This window comes from Zonotrichia albicollis, chromosome Z (assembly GCF_047830755.1).
Source record: "Zonotrichia albicollis isolate bZonAlb1 chromosome Z, bZonAlb1.hap1, whole genome shotgun sequence".
Taxonomy (NCBI): domain Eukaryota; kingdom Metazoa; phylum Chordata; class Aves; order Passeriformes; family Passerellidae; genus Zonotrichia; species Zonotrichia albicollis.
Window position 1 is genome coordinate 45706613 of NC_133860.1, and position 27154 is coordinate 45733766.

Genomic DNA, 27154 nt, shown 5'->3' on the forward strand with positions numbered 1-27154 from the left:
CCTGTTCCACTGTCTTCCCACTCTCACAGAAAAAAACCCTAATGTCTAATATAAACCTACTCTCTTGAGGTTTGAAGCCATTCACCGTGTCCTGTCACAACATGCTCTTGTAAAATGTCTGTCTCCGTCTTTCTTGTAGGGTCTCTTCAAGTACTGGAAAGAAGGCAAGGTATCAGATAAAATGAGATTTTGAAATATTTTAAAAGATGAGTTCTTTCCTTGAACCATTTACAGTGCATTACTGTTGTATTTTTTCAATTTTTTTTTTTTTTACATTCTTTTGAAGTAGAATCCTAGCTCACTATTAGATGTTTTTATTCTAATGTGTGCAGGCAACTAAAAAAGCTGAGGTTTAGACACAGACCATGCTAAAGCTCCAAATCCTGTGATGAAACTCCTCAGAACAAATTGGGAATACAAAGTTCTGCCTAGAAAAGATGCCAAGGGCACTGAGTATTTTCAAGCTCTTGAAAAGTCCCAGAAGGTCAGATCGTATGCCTATAATTCATTTTTGAGTTGCACAGCCAATAATTCTGAATTCCTTTCTCACCTTTGCTCTTCAGATCTTTGACTATCTCAGTTAACATATTACCTCAAACTTGCTGAACATTTTCTAAATTAGTGTTCACTCACTCATCCATTTCAATGTGCTACTAAGACATTTGAGTTCCAAAATAATTTTGTCATTTGCTATCATTATCTTCCATCCAGAAAACGTTCTGCTTCATTACGTCTTCATTAAAATAAATCTCCAAATGGAGTGTGGGTGAACAGTGTCCTTCAATTTCATTTATGTCATTTGTGAAGACTGGTAAAAAGCAACTGCTTGCTAGAATCAGTAATTTTATAATTACATATGTATTAGTATGGCAACTTGTACCATATATCACATAATGAGGCATCCTGCAGAGTTGCTGGAGCTGCAGTAGAATATTATCCTATAATTTTTGCTTTGTTCACCATCACCTTGTATTAATACATACGTACTTTGTGTAGTATGGAGGTTAAATGATGTTACTCCAATATGGCTGGAAAATATCACCATCTTCACTTGGGGAACAAATTATTATTATGCTAATAAAGTGGTATTTGTTCAACATAGTTTTACCTCTTAATTTTTCAAGATTGAGACATGATTGCCACTACAGTAAAGATTCAGCCTTTTCACATGGGCCTAGAGGTCAGATGCAGGTGCTGCTGTGAAGTAACTCTTCTTCTGAGGTGGAATTGCCTTGTACATATTAGTGTGCCAAAAAACAATATATCCTGTGCAACACCCAATATCAAGTCACATCTGAAAACAATAATGCCTGATTCACAGCTCCAAAATCTTGGAAATATATATGAGGTCTAGTTCAAATTTCTTTTAGTCATTTGCCTTAAGCAGAGTTCATTTCTGAGTCAGCAGGTGAGAAGGTATTACAAAAATCAGAAGTGAAAAGGTAAATCTCCACTCCAGATAGTAGATCTATTGTTCTACTCTACAAAGATTTACTGAATAATTTTGCCCATGAAGACATCATACTTCAAAACAAACCTCATCCCTGCCATGCTGATATTCTCTGACAGACATTTTTAAATGCTTTGCAGAAACTCAGATATTTTTACTCTTTGTGCAAATTTAATTAGTTTTTTTATTACTACTAGAGTTCCTTCGCACATGAGGCTAAAGAAGGGTGTTGTGAGAAATATGTGTGCTTCATACTTATCCTTGTTGTTCATACTTACCCATTTTGTGTAATTAGGAGGGAAAACTATTTGCAGTCATATTGGTCTAGATTTTTTCACAGACTCTTAAGTGGCTGAATCTTTAAGAAAAGGAAGAATAATTTTTAAAATCATTACCACAGTATGCACCTGGATTTACACCACTGCTGATTCATGATCACTTCACAGATATGCCATCACTCTTTCTAGGCAAATGAGAAATTTGTGACCTTGTAAAATGTGTCTGCCTGTAATGATTTTCAGAGCTTGGCTTTCCTTCAGCCTTCTGTTAATAGTACATAACTACTAGTTAAATCTCAATCTGTGAAACACATTTGATGCCACCTTCCCACTCTGCTTGCCCACTTTCTTACAACATAAAATGTCTGCAGCCAGGAGAACATATAAGCACAGTATGAAATATTTTACACTACTTGAAACAAGAAAAAGTAATCACACTTTCTCACTGATAGAAATTCCTCCAAGTAAGACATGAACACAACATCTTCTAAACTTCATTAAAATAAGTGAAAATATACACAGTATTTTTACTGACGCCAGGAACACAATTTACTAAAAAAAAAAACAGAAGTGATCTGGAATGCAAAGTTCCACATCCATGGTTTTAAAAGCTTAACAGGTAAACCATTATCAAGGAATTCAAATACTTTTTCATCATTATTCTTTTGTGTTTGTTTGACACAGATGAGTTTTGATACCAACAGTGAAAAATAGCTGATAAAAGAACATTTAGTTACCAAAAGTGGGTTTTGGTAGCAAAAAAAGATATTCAATATTAGAGGGCTACAAGCTAGCAAACAAAACTCTCATCTGCAGCTGTTGTCTTCCTCCCAGTTGTGGTCCCATTGACTCCAACAACAATAAAAATCTCATTGATCAGGCATAGGATTTCATTTAATTAAGGAAAACAAAACAAAACCCCAACAACCACTGACACCCTCCCAAAGCAAGCAAACAAAAAATAAAGTCCAAATAACCAAAAAAAACCCCTCCCAATGTCCTCTCTTTGTTAATTTAGCTCAAATCCAGACTTTTTTATCTACTGTTAAGCATAATTCAACAATTCTAAAAAATCTCAGTTGAAGAAAACATGAAGAATGACTAATTTAATAAGGTTTAGGGTATCTTTGGCAAGAGTAGAAAAACAAGTGCAAACAGAAGATAAAGCACCTACTGGTAATATTCTGGAAGTTCTATGTAGTTAGATGGATCCCCCTATGCATGCAGAAACAGCTACTGAAATAGAAATATAAATGACTTCAAAATTATAAGAGAGGGTTGGATTAATTAAATATACCAATAAAGTTTCTGGTAGTTTAAAACTACACTGGATTAAACAGCAATTGTGAAAGAAAAGTCTACTGCTATTAGACCAGTATCATGGCACCAGATATAAAATCAGCCCCCCATCAGCTCTGCCCTTGAGGACAATCAGTGCATCTGTCAAGTAAAGTTCAGTGGAGGAATTTTTTTCCTATAATATAATTTTTTCTTATCACATACGCTACATGATACAGCATATATGGAAGTTAAACTTCAAGGTCAGATGTCAGGAGGCACGTCTTCCAGGCTATAAGGAAAAATTCTGCAATTTTAGGTGCTTGGTAACACTAAAGTATTTACAGACATAAGACACATAAGATCTTTGTGCATTTTGTTCCACATGCTTTGGCACTTCACTGAACTTAAAAATGCTATGATTTTTTTTGCATTATTTTCTCATTAAGACAAAGAGATATTAGAAGGAACTAATCAGTTTGTGTTTTCAAATTTTGTATATACTCATGGCTTTATGTTATTAAAAACTATTGCAAAGTTCCTATCTTGTGGACTGGCCTTAAATTAAAAAAGCAAAATTAAATTAAACAAGCAAAATTAAATTTAAAAAGCATATTTAAAACCCTCAACTATTCTACCCATATTTTATGTAGATTATTTTTTGAAATATTTTAAAAATACTGTTGTTTATCAAAGCATTTTAAAAAACACAATACTCAAAATTTCCTTAATTCCCTGTTGATGCAGTTTCCTTTGTGTGCTCACCATAAACTAGAAGAAAAAGGCACTTCATTATTTTTCTATGGAACAAATCAACTGTCACCAAAACTTATACAAATTATATTAGTAAGCTAACCAATGCAGAAAAAGTTGAACATCTAAATAAGTAAAACTGAAGTGATTTTTTTTTCCTTTCTTAATTAGAATCACTGAAGATCTTTTTTAAGATTTATGAAAGGGCAAGCTTCCACTTGCTATACTCTGCTCTGCATTGTACTCTACTGTACATGCTCCAGTAGGACTGCTCTCCCAGCACTGAAACATTCATATGCCTCAAAATGTTGAAAATATTCCTATGCTGGTCTTCAGTAATTCACTTAAAATGTAGTTAAGAGAGTTATACAAATTGGAAGTTATTGTTGAGACATGGCTGTGTAAGTATTAGGACACCATGTGGTAATAATTTATCAATAGAATGGTTATTTATGTATTTATGTACACTCCTAATTCTACAGCAAAATAATCTGAATTATTTTAGCCTTCAGGGAAAAAAAACCAAACACGGTGAATGTATGTCATTATTTCCCAGGACAGTGTTCACATTTTCAAGACTGATTCCTCTGTATGGTTCATTAACATTAAAAAAATTAAGCACAAAAAATTAAAGCATTTTTTCATGCATACAATCCTGACCATGATCTACTCTGACAACTTTGTAAAAGTGATCAATATAGCTGCAGAATATATTCTTATCATCTTTACAGGTAGAGTGTATAGACATTTTTTCACAAATGCATTCTATTCCTTTCATAATGATTCCATGGTCTCAAAATCAGACAAAAATTTTAAAAAATGTTTTAAATAGAATATAGATTTATGTTTGCTCAGTAGTTGCACTCACTAGGTGTACAAGCAGGTAGTCTTGAAAAGTATTATGTCTTTTAGTCTTTTCATATAGATTAATTAGTTTTTAGAATAATTTTAACATTTCAAGAATGATCCATGGGCTTGGGCTACATTTCTTTTCCATTTTATTGGGATGGTTTTTTTTGTGATGTTGGGTTTTTTAATTTATAACTCCCTTTACAGAAACTGCCAGCTTGACTCTACATCCAGGATCAAAGCCAATGTCCATCATTCTATAATAGGAAAATTAAATTTAAAACGGCTTGCTCATCAGGATGTTGAAAACATCCCTATTTCATAGGCTTGATTTTTTACACCCTTTAATTTTCAATGAGTGTTGTGTTGTCAGCTTTGTGGGTTTGGTTTTTTTGAGGTCAAGGCTGTGGAATTACTTTTGATGAAATTAAAAAATAAAGAAAATTATTAAGGAAAAAAAGACTAGAACTTTGGCATGCTTTTTTCCTTAAACATTTTTAGGGACAAAACACTAGCAGAAAATAATAGAACATTGTACTGTAACAAAAGGTATATGGAGGTCTTCAATATTATTCAATATATATATTGTCTTGCTGTTGCAGAACACAAAAATAAGATCTATCTCTAGCCTTCACAAGTTGTAAAGCAAATTGTCTTATGTTTTTTCTAAGATTGTGCAACTCCTTTAACATATTTCAAGCTTCAGGAAGAAATGTATCAGCCACAATCACATTGTTTTGTACCTGCAGAAGGGCATTTTTCTGTCCTTAGAATGCTGCAGATAATTCCTAGATGTACCAAGAAGGTACTCTAAAATCCTTAATGTGAAAAAGGATACTTAATGTTTCAGTAAAAAGGATACTTAATGTTTCAGTATTAAGAGAACTTAAACCTTAAACCTAAAAAGAGAACAAAACCTTAATAGAGAAATAAGTAAATTCTAACCTTATTTTAGCTAGTCTTCAGGAACTGAATTGGAATAATTTCCCCTAGTTCACCAAAACAGCTCAAAAGAGAAGCAGAGTAAGTTGTAAGAAGGGGTATGTGCGAAGGTGAATAGAGAGAAAATAAAAGGAAGGCCTAAATTCTGAAGATGTCTTGCAAATAATTTTGTTCTTACTATCTAGAGAGGCCCCAGTTCACCACCTCCTGGGGCAGATCAGACATTTGACTTACTGAAAGCAACATCCGAGACTCCAAGTATATAGGAGAGGAAATAATAGTTTTAAAAAATTATACCCTGTGGCAATGAGATCCAAAGTCAAAGCTCTTCTGCACGAGGTATGCCTGATCTTGCCCATCCTGAAACCCAGTGTGTCTTTCAGTGTCCTGAAACCCAGTATCTCTTTGGTGCCACTCATGCTTTGTGATATTTCCGTACCAAAGTCTAGGCACAGTTGTTTCTTATAATTTCTTTGCATTAATTATTTTTGTTTTGCTTTACTGTAGCTTGTAATGTGATAGTATGCCAGCCTTCCTTTTAAGAGGTCTGACACATTTTATGGCTTAATTAAACTAATATATTTACTTATCTGTTTCCTTTCCACCACTGGGCTACCACTTATTTTTTTAAATTAAATTCTCCTGATGACAGATGCAAACAGATTACTGCAGTTGCTCTACACATCTGAAAAATAAGGACAATATTAGGTGTGTCTTTATGAATTTATGTATCTAGGTCCCGGTTTTAACACTTGAGATTGATGACAGCTCTTGCTTCTCATCCAGGTGGATTTCAGTGCTCTTACCTGATTTAACAAGGTACATACCGAACTCTTCCTCCAGGCTGTCACACAGCACAACTAGATTCATGAGAAGAAAGAATGAAGAGAGAGCAGAAGTGACAAGGTTTCAATTGCGGTTTTTGCTGATCTCCTTCAGGTCTTAGTTATCCAGGTGTTATGGACAGAAATAGGCAAACCTCAGTAGCGTATGGTTAGAAATCAATGATATCAAGTGCAATTAAACAAGATAAAATAAATTTTCATTCTGTTCTCTCCTTCATGTCATTCAGCAAGACAATGGCAGATTTTGGTTGGGGGCTGTTTGTTCTTTGCCTTTACCATTGAGCTACGGGTTTGACAATCAAAATCAGCATCTTTATAGACATATTGAAAACCATACACCCACAGAGAACTGGGTCCAAATATTATATATGCTTTAATCAGCCTTATGATGGGGAGGAAGAAGGAGACCATTACCAGTGAGATGCACAAGAAATAAACGCTTCTGGGATATTTTAGTATGTAAGCCTACCAGGGTCAAATCCCGGGGGGGAAATCCGACATTTGTGTATACCTGATCCGACATTTGTGTATACCTGCAGTCACCAATTTTGTCAGCAGGAGCTGGGTGTGCTGGCCGGCAGGTGGGCCGGCCGAGCGAGGGGCGGGGGGACCGGCCTCTGCGGTTGCCAGGTGAAGCGCGACGTCTCCGCCTCTCCGCGGTGAGCGCGCAGCCCCGCGGAGCGCACGCAGGCGGCTCGCCTCAGTTCGGTTCGGCTCGGCTCAGATCGGCTCCGCTCCGCGCGACACGCACCGCACCAGCCCCGCCGATCCCCGCCATGGCGAAGGCGATAAAGAAGGGATTGCTCTGCCCGAGCTTCGTGAGGGAAAACTGGCTGCTGCTGAGCACGGTGGCCGCCGTGGTGGCGGGTGAGCGCGGGGCAGGCAGGGAGCGGGGCGAGGCCGGCCCCCGCCCGGCCTTGCCAGCACGGTACGGCCTTAGCGGCCGTACTGTGGCGCGGCGCCCGACCGGGGACCGCGCCGGGCGAGGGGGGCTGCGCGGCCGCAGGGCAGGGCCGGGCAGCGCGGGGCCGTGCTAGCGACCCACCCGAAAGGCAGGCGAGGGCGGCGGGCTGCTCTTCCCCGGCTCCGCCGCGGCCGCGGGGAGCAGCCCCGCAGTGTGGCGGTGCCGCGGCGGTCGGGCGGGAGGGGGCTGGGCGCGGGGGGACGCGGCGTTGTCAGCCCCGGGCGGCCGGGTCGGCAGCGGGGGCCCGGGGCCCTCCTGGCCGGGCCGGCTTCTGCGCGCGTCCCTCCAGCCTGTGTGGCAAAGGTCGGTGATCGGCGGGGCGAGACCGCGGTGCGGAGAAGCGCACGGGCGACGGGGGCTGCGAGCCCTCCGTGCTGCGGATCCCCACGGCGGGCTGTGCCCCGGGGGCCTCTGCAGCTCTGGGGGGACGCGCCCCTGCCTACTGCTGGTCTGCAGGTGGCAGCCCCCCCGAAGGAAGCTGCTGTAGGGCCGGGGAGCGGTGGGGGTGGCTGCTTCTGGTGGCCCAGGCGAGCGGTGCAGCTGGAAGAGTTTGGCAATGCCGCCCATCTTTTGGAGACGTTTTCGGGGTGGAAACGTCTGGCAGTGCATTCCGGCTTTCAGAGAGGTTTTCACGGCCATCATTGTAAAGATAGCAGGATTTATCCCCTGTACGTCAACCAGCTTCAGAAGGAAAAACGAGTTGAACGCCATCTTATTAAGGATAAGTGGGCAAAGAGGGCAAAGAAAATGCACTGTGTTGCTTAGATGAAGAGATTTTTCCATAGGGCATCATTTTGGCCCTATTTATTTCATTTTCTCTTGGTTATTATTTGGAAAGTCTTGTTCACTTTTTTTTCTCCTGTAGAGAAGTGGTGCTATAAATACTTCCTTAGCTTGCTGTCTGGGTCTCTTTCAGATGACTTGTCTGCTAATTTGAATTTTGGCTCAACCATGCCTATTTTGGTGCAAATTTGTTCAGAAGAGAATTATTATTTTGGAATTCCTCTTAGTTATTTATAAGCTGTAATCAGAACTGTGCTTACATATATATGTTTTCCACAATACACTCAGTATTTGAAAGATCCCTGGATTTTTCTGACCTTGTTCAAAAATATTTTTGTGAGTTTTGTATACCAAGTGTGCAAAGGGCCTTGCTTTGAAAATCTGACTGTACAACTGGAGGAGTGTGTTTATGTGTCTGTGTTTGCATGTGTACAATTGCTTTGTCACATAGTCTTGTCAGGTATTCTTCCAGGAGTTGGCGTACTTTTGATTTACAGAAGTGGTTAAGAAATATTCCCCTCTTATTATCTTCGGTGTCTGTAGTTAGAATTGAAGATTGTGATGTGATTCTACAGGTGATACATTCTGAAATTAAATTTCTCTGAGAGCCACAACTTAGGACAGTGCAGGAGCTGTGGGGACAAGTGACCCCAATTCCCCTAATACCCAATAGAAATTCCCAGTAAGAGGACAGTCTCCCAGCACTTGCTGTGTCCTTCAACTTCTCTGCCTGCTGCACTGTAATTAACAGTCCATATCTCAGGGGAGCTCTATAATACTGTCAAAGAGAGTCTTCATCGTAATTCTGTGAGCCTTGGACCAAATTACCTTTTCAAGGAACTGTGTATCTGCAGCATTTCCTGTATTTCTCATAGGTGAAGTAAGGTACATGAGAAGAACAGTGAAACACTTGTAAAGATGGAGTTAAATGATATATTATTGCTTTACTACAGCACGAGGAAAGTTTGTAGTATACCTAGAGTCCACAAACCCTTCATAATTAAATTTACATATTTATTCTTTTTTAATATACTCTTGGAAATTCGTCTGAGGTTTGTTAATCTAGTTAGTTTGGAAGAACAATTTAGCATTTATGAGCAGAAGAGTGGCACATCATTTTGAAATAAGAAAATAGGCTTTTCAGAAGTATATGGAAGTAATAAATGCATCAAGCTGTGAAAGTATGCTGTGAAAGCTGTCTTGCAAAGTACCTGACATTCCTGCACCATCGTATGGAATCATGATTTTTGCTCATCATCCTCAGAGCCACGTTCAGCATCCAATTGAAATACGCTTCTCTTTTCTAGTACACTTACTAAATTGAAAAGTTTTTCTGATTACTTGTGTGCAGCTCTGAAAAGAGACAGAAATGGAAACCCCTCAGAATTCTGAACATTGCTTCCTTCAAGAGTATTATTATCTTAAGCATTCAACATTTTGCCTGTTCTTTCCCTTTTCAAATGTACCAGAATTTCTTTCATAGCAGTTGTGTATGTGGAGGGTGTGATTTAAAATCTGTACACAAAATATCTGGAGTGTTATGTTTTTTGGGTAAAAACACCTGAATGCATATTCAAACAAAACAAAATTTGAGGCTCAAGTGGTTATTTTCCTTGCCTTAGAAGAGAGTCAGCTTTAGGCCACTAAGCTGATGTGAAGAGATGTGTAACCTGGAGAGCAGCAGCCTCACACAAATATCTGCAAAAGGAGGTGCAAAAAGGTGCAAAAATCTTGCATCTTCTTGTTCTATTGGCCTTACTGAGCCCAAAGCAACTGAGCTAACAAAAGTAGTTTACAAGTCAATTTGCTTCGAGTGCTTCTGCCGCCCATTTTATAGAAAGTTACATTGTTTCCAGATTATACAATCAGGGCAAAATAAACTGGAAATATCCCTGAAAATTACTCACCCTGAAACAGGCGTCCAAAGGACAATTGCATACCGAGAGTTTAAGTCACACTTCACAGGTTTCTCACAGAGTATTTCTTATTTGTCATCACTTTGTCTCAAAAAGGTCACTGCTGCAATACAGACAAACCAGTCATGAAAGGAAAAGGCTGATTATGTGATAGTTTTGAAATCTATTAGCTGCCTTTTTTTTTTTTTTTTTTTTTTGGTAGCAGCTTTGTGTCTGGGAAAGATTATTCTATTATTCTGAGGGATTCAATTCACCTAAATTTGCAGATACTTTTTTTTTTTTAATCGCTGAATGGAGTGTCTGTCACTTCCTAAACATATTCAGAATTTAAGATACCTCTAAACCTGTCTGTGACTTGGGATTGGGCTTATTTCAACAGCACACATGTGGGACACTGAAGTTGTTCAGGTATTTATGTGGAAATGTGAGAAATGCAGTATTGAGATTGATAAAGAAGGAGGAAGCTAATGGCACCGAAGACTGTGAATCTCAGGTGTCCTTTCTTCAGCCCTTTGTTCATCAGGGGTGTGCCAGTGCGGTCTCAGTGAGAGGCAGCGACAAACGCTTTTGTGTTCTGCCATTACCTTCCTTCATCGTTGTCCCCTCACGAATGTACACGGTCCTTACGCTGTACGCCTCGGGCAGCACGAAAAAGGAGCCTCGGTGCCGGGCCGGGAGCCGGGTGCGGCGGGAGCTGTCCGAGGTGGCTCCGCACAGCCGGCACCGGGCGGCCGGAGAGCGCGCAAAAACGCGGGCTGCAGCCAGCGGCGATGCAAGGCAGGGGTGGAGTAAAAGAGAGGGCGGGGGTCAGGTATTGAGGCCGGAGCATGCCTAAACGACTGACTTTTCCACCTCTGAAGTGAATTTATTCAGTCTCTGCAGGATCAAATGCTTTGCTTGTGCAGTTCCATTGTTGAAAGATTTGGGCTGGCATCAGCCTGCCTTTGAGAGTGAGATTTAAACAGGCATAGTTCCTGTTGTAACACCAGCATTGAAAAAATTTTGAGTGTTGTGACTAAAATGATTTTCCAGAATTTGGTAAGTGCACTAGCCATTGAATCTTCTAGTTTGTATTTTATGATACCCCCTGGCAGTTTATATGCCTTTATTCTCTATAATGTTAATGGAAGTTATTATATAATAATATTAAGTAGTAGTATCTCACTTTAAGAATATTTCTTTGTTTCTAGACAAATCAGGTCCATTCATACCTGCTAAATGAAGGGCTGTGCTCCCTCTGTAATCAGACTTGACACGGGGACTTGACAGCTGGTTTTAATAGCAGTAGTTCTGCATTACTGGAAGCCCACCAGTGCACTCCTACAAGAATTAATGTCTCATAGGGTGAAGACAACAACAGAACAATTAGTAGCCTATCACTCTGTTGATGGCCTTTTCCTATGTAGAAGGCCACCTGAATCCAGGGAGCTCACAATATTCCTGAGGTTTTTTTGCAGATGTTGACTGCAGCCTCTAAACCCCAAAAACATATTAACTCTCTGTCAGTAAGTTGCTTCTGTCTCTAGCAAAGGCAATTTAAATGGCAAAATCCTAGTCTTGATATGAAGTAAAGTTTCACCATTTTCCCTCTCTCCCTCCTTGCACCATATCAAAAAGTGGCCTCTTAGGTTAGTTTAGGCTGTCTTCAGTACCATTTCTTGCTTGCACAATATAGTGGTAAGGTTCCAAACAATGAAGTAGATTTATAGTCTCTTGAAATATGCTAGCAAAACCAGCAAGAAAGAAGTTCTTGGGGAATAAGGAGAATATAATAAAACAAAAGAATTATTGCTTTGTTTCTGACAAGTATAGATGTAAGCCAAGCATTCAATTTCTTTCTTGAATTCTAAAGCACAGCATTTTATTAATTTGGAATTTATAAAATATGAAAACCAGACATCTTGAATCAACTGTGGTAGCATGGAAATTTAAAAGAAAACTGTTTTCTTCTTGCTGTGCCTCAGAACAGCAAAGATGATACTTGTGACTTTCTGTGCTGCTCTAGACAGTGATGATTCTTGTATCTGTGTTTCTCTGTAACACTTGCTAACAGTTTGATATAGGATGGGATCTCTTCAGAAATGTATGAAACACAGCAATTCTGAGAAAATGTCAGAATTTAATTTTAACAATGGAAAGTAAAATGTGTAGTGACAAATAATTTCATCTGACAGTTTAACATGCCACTGAGGATCAAAAATTCTCTAAGTCAGGAAGTCAGACAATGAAAGAATTCAAAGGTAATTGAAGTTAAGCATGATGCTTCTTTTCAGGTGTTTTGAAGCGAAGAAAACCCATCTTTTATTTCTTCTTCTGGCATGTAAATTTTCCAATTTTATTGTTTGTTTTAACCCAGTCTCTGGGTTTCACTTTATGTGAGTAAAGTGAAACTATCACTAGAGCTGAATTTTAAAATCTTTGGAAAGGGTGAGGTTAATGTCAATTTACACTCTGAAAAGGCCCCAAACTACCAAAGTCTACTGGTATTATTTTTACATTTGAAGCAAGAACACCAATATTAGTATCAGCAAAATATTTACTGTGTCCAATTTCCAATATTATTTAAGGGAAGATGTAATTGCAAAAATTACAATGTAATTGCAAGAAGTTCTTTTCTTTTATATTTGCATTTTAGAAACAAAGCATAAAGACACTTTAATCTTATATACCCCATTTAAAAAGATAATGTTCAGGTTGAGACTACGTGCAAACAACAGCTGCACTGTTCGGAAATCTTTTTTTTTATTCCTATAAATGCCCCATAGGATTTGTGCAAGGCATTTGTGCTTATAGTCCCACAACATTGTCTTGTCCAGTGAGAACACATGTGTATCACATCTAAAGATCAGGGCTCTATTGGAGTTAGTGTTTCAAATTTCGTGGTCCTTTCATGATTTTGGAATGGTGAACAACCTGGCCTTGCTTAATCTGAGCTATTTTTTTGGGTCATATACCTGATTTCTCAAGGCTTTGAAGTCTTCATTAGTTTCAGAATAACAATGTTACTGCATTTTACTATCTGTCTATCTTTAGTGTCCACTAAATTGCCTTTCCATCTGCTTATCTCTGTCACAATCATTCCATTGCTCTTCCAGCAAGGGGAGAGCTAGAACAGAATGTCCTGTTTACTGCCCTTTTCTCTCATGAATGAAGTAATAACAAGGTTTAGAATCTGGCAGATATTTCCAGTTACTGGCCTTTCACCTTTCTTATACCACTTCCAACCATTTAGTTTCTTGTGTGTTTTAGGGGTCTTAAGTAAAGATGCATTTCTCCTGATGTGCTCTACTGAGCTAATATCTCTTGGGCTATCCATGTACAAAGGTGCTTATGCAGCTTTGGGATAGCAAGCAAAACATTGTGGAAAGAGAACAGAAAATCAGTGGGGTTTTACAAGGAAGGAGGAGAAATTATTGGTGTTTTGTGTGTGGCACTGTAATGGTGCCCATGGTGCTGTAGTGTGTCAGGCCATATAAGCAAAACATTGGATGCTACAACTGAGAGACATGAATTTCTGAAATGATTGAGAAAAGGGGTCTAAACAAAAGCAGTGCTTTATAAATTGTAGTGCGTTTGGAGACATTGTGGAAGCACTAAGACCTATACATGTCTGGATGACTGCATAATTAAAGAAGGCTCACACATCATAGATGGATGAGATGAAGGAGAAGGGTAATGGTTTTAGAAGTGATATATGAAAGGGGTCATAAGGAAGGTCTGCAAAAGAAGAAAGACAAGTTACTGTTGTCAGGTTACCTTTCAATTTTACTGTAAAGCACAGGAATAGAGAGATAGAAGGATACCCTCTGGGTTATCATATCTAGCCTCTGCTGCTTTGGGTTGCACCATTGCAGATAAAATTCTGTTAAATGCCATGCTGCATCTTAACGTTATATAGGCCATTTGATGCTGTACATCCTCCTAGGAAGCTGTATTCTTCAATCTGATGGTTGAAAGCCTTACGACTTCCACTGTAAATGTACTGTTTCACTATTTATGCATCCAATAATTAAAATATTACTCCATCACTAGTATTCAACCATTTTCTATATTCCTACCTCACTCATCCATGGTGGACAAAATAAGCTCCTTCATCTTCCCTCAAAAGGTAGGCTCTTCATTTTTTTTTAATTACCCTATAGTCCTCCTTCATGTGTGTTTGACACTGATTTTGCTTTTCCTGAAACCTTAATGAGTTTCACACAGTATTTCCCAACAGAACAGGTGCTTTCACCAGGACACATCCAAATACATGAAGAAATGTAGGTTGCATAGCTGCTGGGACAGAATTGTCATTTTCCCCAGGTGTTTGTTTATGACATGACCTTGCTTATAAAATAAATAAGTTTGTGATGTTAAGGTTGTAAGCACACTACTTCATAAATGTTATAAATTAACAAGTTTTTGAAACTATGAAAGAAAAAATCTTATCTCTGGTATGACTTAGTTTATTTTTTAGTGGTAGATTCTTTACTAGAGTTCTAGCTAGATGAAGCACAGTTGAAAGGTTTTTTCCTTCCTTCACCTGTATATTGTTTTCTTGGCTTTCTCTGAAGGAAGTTTCATCTGCACATGGAAAATATTTGGAAAATATGTGCAGATGGAATTCATCTACACTGTTCGGATAAAGGAGAGGAAACCCAGAGTCCAGTAGGAGACATTGTTAAATAATCAAGCTGGTTAGCCCTCTGCATGTTTGGAGGGAGCGCTGGTTCAGATTCAGCAGAACTGTGGTCACACAGTCACAGGAAAATAGCCACTATTTCCCTTTTCCTGGATGAGTGAGCTAACTGCTCTTGGTTTGACGAAGGAGGAGGTGTGCCTTGTGCAGGGCTGCATAGCAGAGAGGCTGCTCTGTGTTATTGGTGACTGCTACAGGCTGCCCTATGTTATCAGCCCTGTTCCAGGCTCCTGCAGCACAGAAAGTGGCAGGAGTTATGTGGGTTTGCTGTTTGCAGTGGCCTTCAAACCTGTGAGTAAAGGGAGTACACCCACACTGGAGTAGCTGATTTTTACCCCTCTGGCCAGCATTCCACCTTGCCTTCATTCCTGAAGGTCCATCACAGGGAGTCACTGTCTTCCTGAACTTTTCTCACACTGCAGTCAGATGACAATGTGCTACTTGTGTGAAGGAGTTTACAACCACTGCACCCTCAACAGGATAATCTGAGAGCATCAGGGGGTCTCACCATGGCAGAGGACAAGCATTCTCTTATACATTGCTACTAAATATTCTTCAGTAAATCAAGAGCTGATATGGAAACTCTCTTCTGAAAGATTTCTGAAAGAACTTTTCTTCACATGTCTTTGTAAGCAAGCTGGTAGTCTGGCTAACACAAGCAACCATAGAGTTAAAATTAGGTACCATGTAATTATACCCCTTATACCTTAGTGGTTGCCTGCAGTTTTTCCAAGAATCATTTTTTTTCAATCCCCATCAGTATGTTTATTGGAAGATAGAGTGTAAAACAGTAAAATGTGTAACATTAGAAAGTATTAAAAACAATGCAAAAGAGCTGAAATAATATGTTTACAAGCCTTTGTAATATATTCTTCCACACTCTCTCTTTTAGTGTTCTGTAGTTGGCACTATATTTCTTTGCACTAAGAGACAGCCAGTGATAAAAGAAACTCTATGGAGAGAGCAGACAAAATTGGTTTATAAAATATTAGTAAAGGACTGAGAATGTACCACACTGCAAAACTCCTTCTTGCCTGTGCTGCAGTTTGACATGTTTATATTGAATATTTTGTATTGTGTTTGAAATCAAGTCAGTGAACTTTGTTTGCTAGCCTTTTCAGTTCCATGAACCATCTGCTGTGAGGTTAATCCAGTTAAGACTCACCAAAATGATAGAAGTAATTGTTTTAGTCTGTCACATCTGTGCAGCATATAATGTGAAATTATGAAGAGCCTAATCACTTAGTTAATAGCACAACAGATATTGCTACAATTCAATTAAATATTACCAGGTTTGAACAATGTTACTTTTTTTTCTTCTTTCAGTGCTGTGTCAAAGCAAAATTCCTATAATTTCCACACTAACAGCATCAGCAGGATCACTAACTGCTTCAGTGAGAAGGAGTTTCCATATTATGAAATTTTAAGAAAACAGGAAAAATAAATACCACAGCTTTTTTTTCAGAGCAATACATGTGCTACAGAACAGATAATTTTACAAAACAGATTATTAGTTTTACAAAAATACGTGCTGGATTCCTTTTCTCATTGCCTTTATGGTTCATTCCTAAGGATCATTCACATAATAAAGTCAGTGGGAGGTGAAGGTGAGGTGTTTCTTCAGTGTCATGTGCACTGATGGAGAACTCCCTGTCAATAGAAACTGTGCATCCCAAACCAGTGTTCTCATCCATGAATGCAAATAACATGAGGGAGTCCCACCTGTTGGATAATTTTTTTTTTTCTGTTTCACATTCTCTTTCAGTGAGAAACAGAAGCAAGCATGTCTATATGTGGACTTAGGTTATCTGTTTCAAAATTGTGAGTTGTTCTACCTGTAAAGGTAAAGAAAGTAAAGGGACATGCTATCTTACCATATTCTTATGAGGGATGTAATCAGGTTCTGAAAAGCAACTAACTCACAATAGTAATAATGTAAAGCAAATAAGTACTGTAATGTCATACTGCATATCCTGAACAGATTCAGATACTCAGGGTTTCTGAGTTTTGAAATTCGAAACCTGTATTTTGTTGACCTCACAAAAAAGGGTTCAGGGTTTAGCTATGACTTCCTGAAAAATTGTAAATGGTCTCCATGTTGGGTTGCTTGGTTGCTTCTGAATGGCCAGCATATTTTTACAAGTTTACAATAGCCGTCGGACAATCTATGACACACCCCATGTGTGCGAGTATAACTGAGCATGGAGATTGCCAATGTTTTGAACAGAATGTGTGTAGGTTTTTTACTAATTTCCAAATCTGTGTCATGAACTTCAGCAAGGTACTTGAAGAAAAATGTAGTAGCCCTATAATTGTTCCCATACAAAGAATTTACTTTGTCCTTAGATAAAATTTCAGAAAGAATAGCAATATGCAACGAAACACTCCAGATGAAGATCAAATTGCAATAAATTACTGTTCACCACATACCCAGATATCACAGAAATTGTTTTGCAGATAGACAGAAACCTCAACATAATGATCTCCCAAGACACATTTTACCTAATTTCAGTGGTGGACTCACTGACCATAAATACACAGGCAAGACTGGTTCTTCCACCTCTCTACACACAGCTGTCATCTCCTAGGTCCTGTAAAGCCTCAGGCTTGGCAGATGTAATGGATCTAGTGCTATGTACAGTGGAGCCAGTTGCAGGTGCTAGGTAACCCCTTGTAGCACTTTCTGCTGCCCTTTTTGCTGCGTGGCACAATGAAAAATGGCTCATCCTATAGAGGGGAAATGTGCATTCCCTCTGACTTTTTAAGCTGGGACTCCCTGAAAGTTGGGTGCCAATGGGTTTCACTTGGTGTGCTTATATTCACTGATTTTCTTCTGCTCTGTTTTTCTTGTTCTTCTCATCCTCAGCCCTCACTTACTTCATCTGTATTTGCACATTTTCTTTGAAGGATTTTCTGTCTGTTACCAAGCTTATAAAAAGCCTTGTGTGTTACCTAGGAGAACAGTAACAAAGAGTTAGGACATGTGAGAATTGTCCTGTGGCCTTCATTGTGCTCACAAACTCAGGGACCTGACTGCACCTTTCGTTTGCTGTCTTGGTGGCTGCTGGGAGAGGAAATGTAGACCCCATGCTAATACAGCATGTGCTGTACTATACACAGTTACAAGGATATGTTTTCCTTAAAAATTTAAATTAAAGGTATGGGATTGTACCATTTATTCCACCATCATTCTTCACATCTGCCAAATACTGCAGAAATCTGGAGCTTAAGCAGAATGTGTCATTGAGCTGCAAGTAAAGGATTGCTCTTGTGGTAAAAATCATAACCTAACTTAGCCATGTGGACAAGAAGGAAAAGCAAAAAGAAGAGATGGAAAAGAAATACATCCAATTTATCACAGATGAGAAGAAAGGTGGAGTAGTTGAAACTCCTCCAGGAAAGATGAAGAGAGCAAGTAGGAAAAGTAACATTTTGCTCTTCAAAAAGTGCAAGCAAATTGTTCCATAAATTAAAGAATAATAAAAAATTAAAGTTAAAATAATAATAAAAATTAAAAATAAGGAGGAAGGAATCCTAATATATAGAAGCAGCTTTGAAGACTATATTTTAAGGTTGTTAAAAGTAATTGTTGATTTTAATTTCAGAAATAAAGGACTTATCAGTAGCATTCATCTAGAGAAATTGAGATTTTTATAACACATTGTCTCTGCTTTGAGCTGCTATAATCAATGTGATGTTAAAATCAGTGGTTACCATGTGAAATGTGTTTATGCTGAACCACAGTTCTTTTCGTGTGTTGCAATTCCCAGAAGAAATTTCCAAGTTAAACTTGGTTATTGGGATGAGGATAAAGAAGTTCTACATATGTCCATTTCCTGTACAACAGACAGTTTATTCTGCTGAATTTCTAATCTTCTCTTGTTACTGTTACAAAATAAAATTTCTTATATTCCCATGATATATTCAAGCAGCATATGCTAGATGCTAACTGCAGTTAAAAAGTAGCTGCATTTTACTGTAGTTTGGCATACTACACGAGTTAATATGGGTATAAGGGCGCTGCCTAGTAAAGGAATTGCATGAATAAGGAATTGAGAGCAATAATGTAATTTCAAGAGATTGCTGAAACTCTGTTCTCAGCTATTGCCATTAGATAAATAATATCCTCAACAAAAAAATCAAACAGAGCAGGTATAAGTGTATAGATGGAACATCTTAAGGAAACCCTGCTATAATTTTGAGAGCATGTGGGAAGTTTTTGTAGTGAAATCTGAAGAAGTGGAAAATAGAACCCTCAAGAATTAAACCAAGGGTGAATCTTTCTACCTGCTATCAATCCTGCTGAATATACAATTACCAGAATTCCATCTGGTCAAATATGGCAGTCATATAGAATGAAAGGCAGATGGTTAGAACACATCCTAGTCATACCTGCTGAAAGTAAAGTGGCATTACACAACTTGCCATAAACATGCAGTTCAGTCTTGCTGCAATTTAAGCAAATGTCTACCCTAAGTTACACGCATTGTCTGAAGACATGGAAATTACCTGTATGGTTAGATTAAGCTATTTACTCTAGTGTCTTCAGGATCTAAGCCTTAGCAACTAACTTCAACTCATGTAGCCATTTTACAAATGGAATTTTATCTTTCTTGGGCTTATCTAAAAGTGCAGAGTAAATATTTTCAACTCATCTAATTCAGTACCTAGATGAGAAGTAGATATCATTGTGTCTTATCATTCTTTAATCAAGGTTATTTGCATAATATTGCAAATATCTTCAAGTCTATTAAGATTCAAGATTGCTCCAAGGAATTCAAGCTGTCTGTATTCACTGGCAGAGATTACACCTTGATCAGAAATCTTAATAGTTGACTAGAGCAGCTCATTTTCTTGGAAGGTTGTCTGGTTAATTTTCCATCTCTATTAACAGGAAAGACTGGGTTTTTAATCTGTTTTAATTTTCATTTAGCTTGATTTTGATGATGGAGAATTCTGACTTGTTCCTTCATTGGATCCAGTTAGAAACTGGATCTCTTGATCTCTTTTCGTTCAGGACTGAAGCATTACCAAGCTTCTATGTGAAACAACAGTTCTAGTGCTTTTTAGACTAGAAAAAACATTTTACACATTTCCTGTAACAGTAATTTTAATTTGAAAATCATGTTGGAATGGAAAATAAAGCTATTGCCTGTCAAACTGAGGAATTTTGTCTTTTGACTCATAATTTTTTTTCTTTTGGTAGAAGTCTTATCTGGGATTTATCTCAGAAGTGGGAACTATCTGATAATTCATATAATCCAAAGACAAGAGGATGTATAAAGGTTCCTTGTGCCATGGCTCAATCACTGATTGAATTTATAATCTGGTATTTTTAGGCTGGTTGTGTTGTGAAATGAGTGTGAAATGAGCAGAGTGTATTTTTGTTGTTCTGTTTCCTGGAAGTTATTAAATTAATTTAGTGATTACAGTCACACTCTTTCCTAATTATGTAGAGCAGCAATTACTGAGTGTGTTGCTGCTGGGTAGGCTTATTTTCACCAAAAGAAATCATCTGAAGTATTTATGTCACCATCTCTCTTTAGTGTTTGGTAGTGTTTATATAGTCTATTGATTTTTTAAATGCCGGTTATGAGTCTTCTAGAACTGGTGAAGGTGGGTAAAAAGTCAGAACTGGACTGGACTGATAACCAGACCACCTAATCAGATTTTTCTGAAGACATACCTAAAGACATCCTACTTCAGAATTATGTGTTATTACTTTGCTTATTAGAAAAGGAAATATATAATTTTACCTGATTTAGAAGTTGTACCAGAGTTGTGAAAATATGTTTATTTCTCTTTTTATTCTGCTATTTTTTCTCCTTGTCTCACATGTTTCTATTATAAACTACATCTAATTTGTGTAACATTTTTATGTCCCTTTTAGGTATTGGGATTGGCGTGCTGGTACGGGAATATGGCAGTCTGTCTAAATTGGATAAGGTCTACTTTGCGTTTCCTGGGGAATTGCTGATGAGAATGCTCAAACTCATCATTCTGCCATTAATCATATCAAGTATAATCACAGGTATGACTGAAAATGTACTGTTGGCTTGTGGGACTATCATTGTGGGTTAGCTTTTTTCCTAAAGGATATAACCCCTAAAAACAACTTGATGGAACTCTATACTGAGAAAGAGAGATTTCGTACCTTTAGGTTAAATTATTTCTTTGTGCAATGAGAATGAGAAAAGATTTAGAAAGATTAGCACTATTATCTATAACATTATATAGAGCTGTGAGCTAATAACTTTGCAAATCTATAGATTCTTGTATCTCTCTCTCCCTATTTTCAGAAGTGGGTTAAGCACATTGCAAGCCCAAAGCTGCAACTACATATTCTGAGGTAGAGTTAACTGTTATAGGCAGTCTCATGATGCCATTTCACAAGCAAGAGAGAGCTGATCTCATTGCCTTCTGTCACAAAGAGGACATTCATGACCTATACTTCCTTGGTCTCAGCTAACTTCCCTGAGGTACCTTGCATGAAGTCTAGCATTCACTGAACCCTTCTGCGAATCCACTTGTACTTCCCCAAAACTGAAAACTCCTTTGAACCAAGCAAGTGCTTGGGAGACTGTGTAGCCAGGAAGGGAAGAGAGAAGCAAACCTTCCATCTTCTGGGAAAAGCAAGCAAGCTGTTGCCTGGAACCCTGACCTAAGTGCTAGAATTTGCTAGCATTTCACCCACAGAGAAAACTTTGGAAAGATTTGGTGGAGAAAGCCCAAAGCAAGGAGACAGAACTGAATGTCAAATAGCCTTTCCTTAGAAATAACTTTTTTCAAAAAATGGAAAGCCAAGTAAACTTCTCTTTGTTCTTTAAGTCTTTACTGAGGGTGCAAGGATTGTGACTCTTTTCTTTTAGCTTCTTGCAGTGAATCATGACACATTGGTCCCTTTTCATCTCCACAAAACTTCTGTTTTGACAACATATTCATGTCTAGATATTCATATCTGTAATGTAGGGTGAGATGAACCCAGTGTTAGAATTGAAATGGAGAATGTCAAGAGCTGCAAGATCCAGAATGGAAAGCTGCCAAAGGCAGAGTGAGAAATGATGTCACAAAATAGTCAAGGGTTATGTCCAAAGGAATGAAAGGAGAATAAGCAATTGTTAGTGTGTAAAGGTGAGGAGAACCTTAGTCTGTGTCAGGCTATCCAGGAAAATGAATATCCAGGATATTTATTGTGTTTAAATGTAACTGCCAAGATAAGATTAAGACATTTCTTTTTTTGAACAAGGTTTTATTTGTGAGTGAAGTTGGGCTCATGTCTTCAGAAATAAATTGGATCATTAGGATAATAATGAAATTATTTTTTAAATCTATCTGTCCAGCACTTAGAGGGGAAACAAGAATCATCCTGTTAAAAAATATTGTGCTCACTTAATGTATAATGTTCCAGTATGAGTAAACTGCACTTGTAACTACTAACATAATCTTGGATTTTACAGATTGCAGGTTACAGTCAAATACAAAAATGACTGTATAATTGGAAATGCCAAGGTCAGAATCACAGCGTCTCATGATGAGAATGAGATACTCTGATTCTGACCTTGGCATATTCAACTTCCTTGGCAAGTAAGGCCATATTTTTCTACACTTCCGTATTAGAATTTTAGGCAAGGGAAAGGAAGCAAGATAGGTAAAAACAGAAGCTACTTCGATAGACTATATAGGCCTTTGCAAATGAACCACAAATGTCGGTGCATGATGCTATTTACCCATAACCATCCTCAGGATGTTAATGAGATATTGCCTCTTTTAAAATAGGTATGTTAACCTTCCAAGCATCAGAAATGCACATTTGAATTGAACAAGTAAACCTGTGAATGGTTATGAAGCATGCTAGTCATTTTTCTTCTTTTACACAGAGTCATATGGAGTGATTGAGGTTGGAAGGGATCTCTTGAAACTATCTAATCCAGTGCCCATGCAGGATGTCATGGTGGTACTGGCTAAACACCATATAGCCACAAAAGTCGTTCACTCACCTTCTTCTATTGTAGTTGGGCAGAGGAGAGGGGAAAAAAAAATTAACAAAGGGCTCATGAGTTGAGATAAGGACTGGATGAAAAATACTCTAAGGGCAAACCAGGTTCAAATTTGAAGGTATAAGATAAATTTATTATTAATAGAGTCAGAGGAGGATAAGGAAAAGTAAAATAAAACTTTAAAACACCTTGTCCCCTGCCAGCCCCTCCTTCCTTCCCACTGACAGTGGAGGAAGACAGGGTGCGGAGGTTCTGGTCAGTTCATCACCTGAGATTTTCTGTTCACTCAGGAAGAGGAATCTTTTCTCTGCCTTGCCATGGGGTCCCTCCCACAGGCAAAGTCTTCCCAAAACTGCTATGGCGTGGGTCACACATGCACAGGCTGCAGTCCTCTAAGGACAGGCTGCTCTGGTTTGGAAGTAAGGGCCCTCTCTATCTCTGGGAGCAGGAGCCCTCCCTCTCTATTTGGTTCTCCCATGGATCACAGCATCCACCCACTCCAGCATGAGCACTTTTCCATGGGCTGCGAGTGGATCTCTGCAGCCTCATGGACTTCATGCATTACAGGGGGACAGTTTGCTTCACCACAGTCCTCATCTTGCATGTGACACTTGGAGCACCTCAAGGCATCACTGACCTTGATGCCACCACGTTGTTTTCTCTCACATGTCCTCATTTCCTCCTCTTCTCTGACTAGAAGTAAAACTGCTCCTTGTAGGTACCATTGTCAACAAGTTCTACCAATTCTGAGATTCCTGCAGGATCCCACAGTGCCGAGAGGCTCCACGCTGGGGAGTCACTCGTTGTGTTTCTGCTGCTGGCCAGGTCACCCTGCTGCCATGGCACAGGCAGTGATGGATGCCATGGCACTGGCACCATTTAACATCTCCCTTCATGTGGGGTCTGGGAAGGAAAGGCCACCACCACCTCTGCCCTTCTGCCCACAGCGTGGCTGCCGAGGGGCGGCCAGGCAGGCAAGGCCCGCCATGGGCCGCGTCAAGATGGCGGCAGCTACGGCTCGTGGCCTCCACTGGGAAAAACTGCACATGCTGTTTTGCTTTTCTTCTTAAATATATCATCACAGAGATGTTACCAACCTCTAATTGTGCCAGCAGCATGTCCATCTTCAGAGCCATCAGACACTGCCTCTGTCTGGCATGGTGGAAGCTTCCAGCAGCTTCTCACAGAAGCCACTTCTGTGGCTGTCTACTGTTACCTAATAATCCAGTCTGTGTCAAATCAACACACAGGGTCAGCTAAAGCAGTGTCTTCATGTTCAGATTAAATCTCATGGGTTTTTAAATTTTTGACTATTGTCTCATGTCTTGTTTCTGGGCACTACTGCTAAGAGCCTGGCTCTGTACTCATTCCCACACATCAGCAATTTATACACATGACTAAGGTCACTCTGAGCATTCTCCTCTCCAGACTGAACAGTCCCTGCTCTCTCAGCTGTCCTCATGTGAGAGATGCTCCAAAACGCTCATCATAGTTATGGCCCTTTGCTAGACTAAGTCCAGTAAGTCCATCTCTTTCTTCTACTGGGGAACCCAGAACTAGACCCAGTACTCCAGGTGTGGCCTCACAGATGTGTTTAGAGAGATCACCTCCCCCCACATGTTGACAGTGCTTGTCACAGTGTTGCCCAGGAGTCTGTTGGCCAGCTTTACTGTGAGATCTTACTGTCTCATGGTCAGCTTATTGTCTGCCAGGACTCCCGCATCGTTCTCTGCAGAGCCGTTCCAGCCAGTCAGCCTCCAGCATGCACTGGTTCCCTGCAATATTCCTGCCCAAATGCAGGGCTCTGCATTTTTTCTTGTTGAACTCCACAAGATTTCCCTCAGACAAATTCACCAGCCCATGCAGGTACCTTTGAGTGACCATATAACCATCTCATACATCAGCCACTGCTCCCAGTTTTGTCTTGGTGATTCATGGACAAAGCTGTTACCTGTAACCAAAATCTAGTATTTTGACATGACATAAATTTAAAAAGGCATCAAAACTTCCTAGATGCCTTTGGACTCAGCATCACAGTCTAGTTAGACTTATGACCCAAATGAGCCATTGTAATTGTCTCTGCTGCACGCACTTCACCTTCAATAAAGGCACAATAACATGATGATGTTTTTTCTCTCGAGGTGAGCTAATTGCATCCCCTTAACTTGTAAACTAAAAAGACATTCATTCTGGGCCAGCTGAAGTGTTGTTACTACTTTAACTGCAGTAGCTTTGAATATACTATGGCCCCAAGTGCCACTGAGGATGTGAACACATACACAGGTCCAACAGCTGTGATCATCAGATACAGGCCCTATAGGAATCTGCATAATACATGCATTCCAACAAGGTGGACATCCTCAGAACACGTCTGGTCCCACCAAAGACCACCAGCCATCATGCAGATTGTGGTGCTTTTCTTGCATATCCTACATTTAATCAAGAATGATGAGATTTCTTTGGAGGAAAATGCTTTTGGGTCTCATTTTAGGAAAGGCAACACCAAATGCAGAAATACGTGGCCTTGCCACTAACAGTAAGGCAAACTGTCTTGTTTACAGTCATAGCTAAAGACAAATCCTGGATCTTCCATAAATTTTTCATTCCCCTCTTTGTTTGCTTCTTTACAGTAATTTTTGAAAGTGTGAATTTTGCTTTTGATCTGAAAATGCAAAATTTCAAAGAAGACGTGGTCTAACTTGACTTTAGTAGTAAGGTTTTTGACACTCTCACATAACATACCTACAGATCAACTGAAAAAAATACAGGTTAAAGAATTGCACAGTGAGGCAAATTGAAACCTGTCTGAATGGGCAGACCCAGAAGGTTGCACAAGTCTGGTTGGAGACAAGTCAGTAGTGATGTATCGCAGGATTCAATACTGGGGCCAGTCCTGGTTAACATTTTACCAATGGCTGATGATGGAGCTAAGTGCTTCTTCAGCAAGTTCACAGGTTTGTTCAGTGGGCAGAAAAGAAGGTGACAGGGAGACCTTATTCCAGCTTTCCAACACTTGATGTAGTCTACAAGAGAGCTGGAAGGGGTCTTTTTGCATGGGCATCTAGTGCTGAGACAAGGGTCAATGGCTTTAAACTGAAAACAAGTAGGTTTAGATTAAATAGTGAAAAGAAATTCTTTGCTCTGAGGTTTGTGAGGCACTTTTCAGGAGCAGGTTAACCCATGGAAATTGTGTTTGCCTCATCCCCAGAATTATCCAAAGTCATGTTGGATGGAGCTCTCAGCAACCTGTCTAGTGAAAGGTGTCCCTGCCCTTGGCAGCTGTGTTGGAACTAGAGGATCTTTAGGCTCCCTTCCAACCCAAACCATTCTATGATTCTATGATGCAAAATATATCACCAAAACATTTTTGAAAATGCAGTCTGTGGTTTTCTTTTTTAGGATTATAATGTAATTAAATAATTAAAAAGGTAATGTCACATCCTGAAAAGAATCAGGTTATGCTTTAGAGATGGGGAGCTGTGGACAAATGCATGTCCCATGATCAGATCCCAATCCATTTGTGCATAATTATGTAAATCAAGCCACAGAAAAGAGAGTGGAAGTTGGAATCACTCCTTGAGATTTCAGGATTTTCTGCAAAATTTGAAGTATTAATAATTTTAATTTGTTGGAATAAATTCCATCTTAGTAAAAAAAACCCTCACTGATTTCCTCAGTTAAATTAGGAACATGCTTCTTCCTTCTCCTTGGAGCTTTAATTAGAGCAGAAAAACCCTTACCTCTATTTTGAGATTCAAAAGGTAAAATTCTCCCTCTGAAGAGAAGGAGGTTTTATAAAATAAACTCAGCTCCTTTGAGCATTAGAGATGAAAAGCATTGTTTACGTACTTATTTAGCATACAATTTGCAATTTGTGGAATTTTTCCACTAACCTGCCTAGAAGCATAACTGTAGCCTAGTAGAAAACTGGCATAAGCACTAAGCATGTATTTGTTTTGAAAATCTTGGTTAGCAGAACCTTGCTTTGGGTGTGGAATAGTCTGAGTAGTACTCCAGCTCAGAGCGAAATTTTAATTTTTCTCTTCTTCTCATAATAATTTTAATGGATTCTCTACTCTCACACAAAAGTCTACCCCTGAAAATTTTGTTCAATATATAGAGCTCTTTTGTCTACCCATGAGATTTCTATGCTTCAAATTAGTTAATAGCATACTACTGCATCATTCTTGTCAAGAAATTATTTGTATTTTCTGTCTTCTGCTGTAGTGACATGGGAAAATTGAAAATGAAAATCAAAAGTCTAGAGTGTTATTCAAGATCATTGCTATGATGTCAGAACTACAGCTGTACTTAGTGTAATGCTCCACACCCCAAATCCACTCTTTTTGAAGTAATTCTCTAAAAGAAGAAATATTAGACAAATACAAAAATATGTTATTTTTAGGTATCCTGTAGGG

General features: G+C 39.0%; 1 protein-coding gene across 2 annotated transcripts in view; it reads left to right on the plus strand.

Annotated features, from left to right (window-relative positions):
* Window positions 1-27154, plus strand: part of SLC1A1 (solute carrier family 1 member 1) — a 107244-nt gene that overhangs the window by 45818 nt on the left and 34272 nt on the right. The window contains exons 1-2 of one of the 2 annotated variants that reach the window (XM_005488269.4): window positions 6999-7262; window positions 20630-20770. In XM_005488269.4, coding sequence (XP_005488326.1) covers window positions 7172-7262; window positions 20630-20770 — 232 coding nt within the window. In that variant the 5' untranslated portion in view covers window positions 6999-7171. Of the gene's footprint in view, window positions 1-6998; window positions 7263-20629; window positions 20771-27154 lie in introns of those variants that run through there. The other variant, XM_074532851.1, reaches the window with a different exon arrangement.